The sequence below is a fragment of the Lactuca virosa genome, chromosome 1, assembly GCF_052849685.1.
Source record: "Lactuca virosa cultivar CGN04683 chromosome 1, Lactuca_virosa_CGN04683_v6, whole genome shotgun sequence".
NCBI lineage: Eukaryota > Viridiplantae > Streptophyta > Magnoliopsida > Asterales > Asteraceae > Lactuca > Lactuca virosa.
Window position 1 is genome coordinate 247,813,785 of NC_136426.1, and position 2,996 is coordinate 247,816,780.

Below are 2,996 nucleotides of genomic sequence, written 5' to 3' on the forward strand. Positions count from 1 at the left end.
ATATGTTCATTAGGTCGTTTGGTAGGTATATTATACAAATAAAAATGGTAATATTTTCATTCAAAATGGAGACTCCACAAGTAAAGAGGAGTGAATAAAAGACATTTTATAGTTGTAAATTTCGTACTTTCTTTTCTGTTGTCATTATGTTTTTTATGGTTTACATCATTATACATGAACAAGAACATCCCTTGTTGATTCATATGCCGAATGACATTTGATGCACATCACTTAACCATAATATATGGCTGCAAAAGAAGTAAACAAGCAACTATGAATGTTGTCTTAATGGCACGAAGGAACAAAATTTGCCACCTACGATGCAAAATTTCCCGTTTCTTCACTAATACAACAGTTGATATATGTATTTGATTAATGATTCCAACTTAGTCTCTAAAATGAGTCGGAAGGAAGTATTCCTCGTGAAGAGCTTAGTGGTTCGACAATATAAATTGCTTAAGCTATTTGGAAGAGGCTTGGGGGCACTATTATCATAATTTATATTCCAGCTTTGTGTTTTAGCCGGATACAATTATATGTTTTAATATATAAAATATCCCAATAAAATGTTATGTTAATGGACATGTATGTGATACTTTTAGAGAGACATGTTGTGTTCTTGGATTTTTGGAAGATGTCAGTACACTTGTACTGATGCAATTGAGGATGCAAGTCATTCAAGTTTTGGGTATTATTTGCGGTATCTATTTGCAACTAATAGTTTGACTAGACCTTGTTTTGTTTGGGAAAATACTAGACAATACTTATCAGATGGAATTATCTACAATCAACAACTTAGATTAAAGTCGTCATGTATTATGATATTTCCCATTAATTAAATAAATGTTTTACTTGAATATTTATTACATAATATTTTATATTATTCAATAAAAATCACTATGTTTTTTATATATTTAATAAAATCTTATCAAACTTATCATAGTTATTACATTTCACCTTTATATATTTATCTCTAAAAAAGTAACTTCTTATTTGTACATATTCATCGCTTTCTGAGGATCAAGTTAAGAACTTGACGCTTTATGAGATTGAAATTTTGTTACTGCACAATAACAACAACATTACCATTAAGAAATTTACTGTCATATTCAAACAAGTATTTGAAAACTGATGATTTGGAATAATTATTAAAATATGTCAATACTAATTTTTATTATTTTGAATTCAGTTAAATACTTATTCATTAAAGCCTTCGTATATATGTAAAAGTATTACTTTAAAATTTGATTAAAGTTTACAAGTTGATATTAATATTTTTTTAATAAATCTACACGGATCACACACCTCGATCACACACCTAGTTTAATAAATATACATTCATTTATTTTATTTAATGGTATTGTTCTAAATTCTGAAAATCTTATTTACAGTACATTAGGTAACATTTTAAAAAATGACTGATTTTGAGAAAAAAAAAAAAAAACTTATAATAATGACCCATCTTTTTCAGATTTACTGAAATTATCATCATTTCTAAAAAATTACATTTCGGATTAAGTCAATTTTCTTTCAGACTAATTTATGGTATATCACACATAAATTTGTTACCGTAGATTTTGGACTATATAGCGAAAAAAAAAACTAAAAGTAATACAAATTTTAAAAACAAGTTACAACTTTGAAAAGTAATAATTTTAAAATGTAAAATATTTCATGCTATACTGAAATCTAATTAAAAAATAATTCTTATTACTATTACCTTATTTGATTTCGATGCAAAGATATAAAAAAAGTTTTGTATGGTTGAAAAACAACAAGATAATTAACACTTAAGATTTAAAAGCAAAAATAAAATTATTTGAGAGTGTTTGATACAAATAAAATCAGACTCCAAATTTAATGTAACTGAAATCGAAAATAACCTTATTTTTAGTTTAGCTGTTATTTAGTAAATAAAAATGAAATTATTTACTTTAGTTTTCAATAATCATATAATATTCTTATGAATATCCCAAAAACTTATATAGTGGGAAAAAATGAGTTTAATAGGATTATAAGAAAGCCGGGGCCACACTCAAACTAATACAACGAGAAGCAGTGGAGTAACCTCCACGGTTCAGATTCCCCTCCCACTTCCCCTATAAATCCCACCTCGCTCCCCATCCATTCATTTCCATTCAATCAAACCGCACGTTCGGTTCCTTCTCTTCTTCATATGGCCGACGAATTCCAAGAATCAGATCTCTTCTTCGAACCAAATGCTGCCGGAATTTCAATCGGAGGAGTCGATGATACCAACATTTACAACACTCACCAACACTCGAAATTCTCCGATTTCAACAAATCCAAGAGGAAAAAGAAACAACCTGTAGAGAAGATGAAGAACAAGTCGGTTCCGGTGAATATTCCTGAGAATTTCTCCAGAAGATCACGGTCGTTTCAGTGCTACGAAGAGGAAGGAGAGATAGTGCCGCCGCATGAGATCGTAAGTCGGCGGCGATTCGCCGGAGAAATGGCTTGCTCCGGAGATGGCCGGAGATTGAAAGGAAGGGAATTAAATGAAGTTAGAAATTCAATTCTTAGAATGACGGGATTCTTGGAAACGTGATGGAGGGGAAATTTATCAAATTAAGAACAGGTTTTATATAATTAGGGGAGACTGGAGACTGGAGAGTGAATTCATGTTTTTGGAAATTAAAATATTTCCCATTAAAATTTTTATAATCAAATTCAAATTAATTCTTGAAATTAACACATTTGTTCCAAAATTATTAGTTTTTAACAAATGCCCTTGTATTATCACAATTTTATGGTAACGAAAATAAATTAATTGTATGTGATATATTATAAGATCATAACCTAAAAACAATTATCGTTTGTGCTTAGATACATTAGGAGAGAAAATTGAGAAATTTAAATTAACTAATTTTTTTAATAAGAATGATTCTATTTTTGGCTGGTATAGCTAAAATCTTAAAATAATAAGATTTTGCGATGATTTAACAAATGATTTGTAAGCAATAAAAACTTAAAAA

General features: G+C 28.8%; 1 protein-coding gene across 1 annotated transcript; it reads left to right on the forward strand.

Moving 5' to 3' along the window:
* Positions 1-2,176: 2,176 nt before the first annotated feature.
* On the forward strand, positions 2,177-2,569 carry LOC145128786 (protein S40-3-like). The gene has a single exon (XM_079063592.1). It carries the CDS (start codon positions 2,177-2,179, stop codon positions 2,567-2,569), a length of 393 nt encoding a protein of 130 aa, XP_078919718.1.
* Positions 2,570-2,996: the final 427 nt, after the last annotated feature.

Bases quoted from the DNA above. Each gene is read 5' to 3' on its own strand.
- LOC145128786 (XM_079063592.1), top strand. From the start codon at position 2,177: ATGGCCGACGAATTCCAAGAATCAGATCTCTTCTTCGAACCAAATGCT.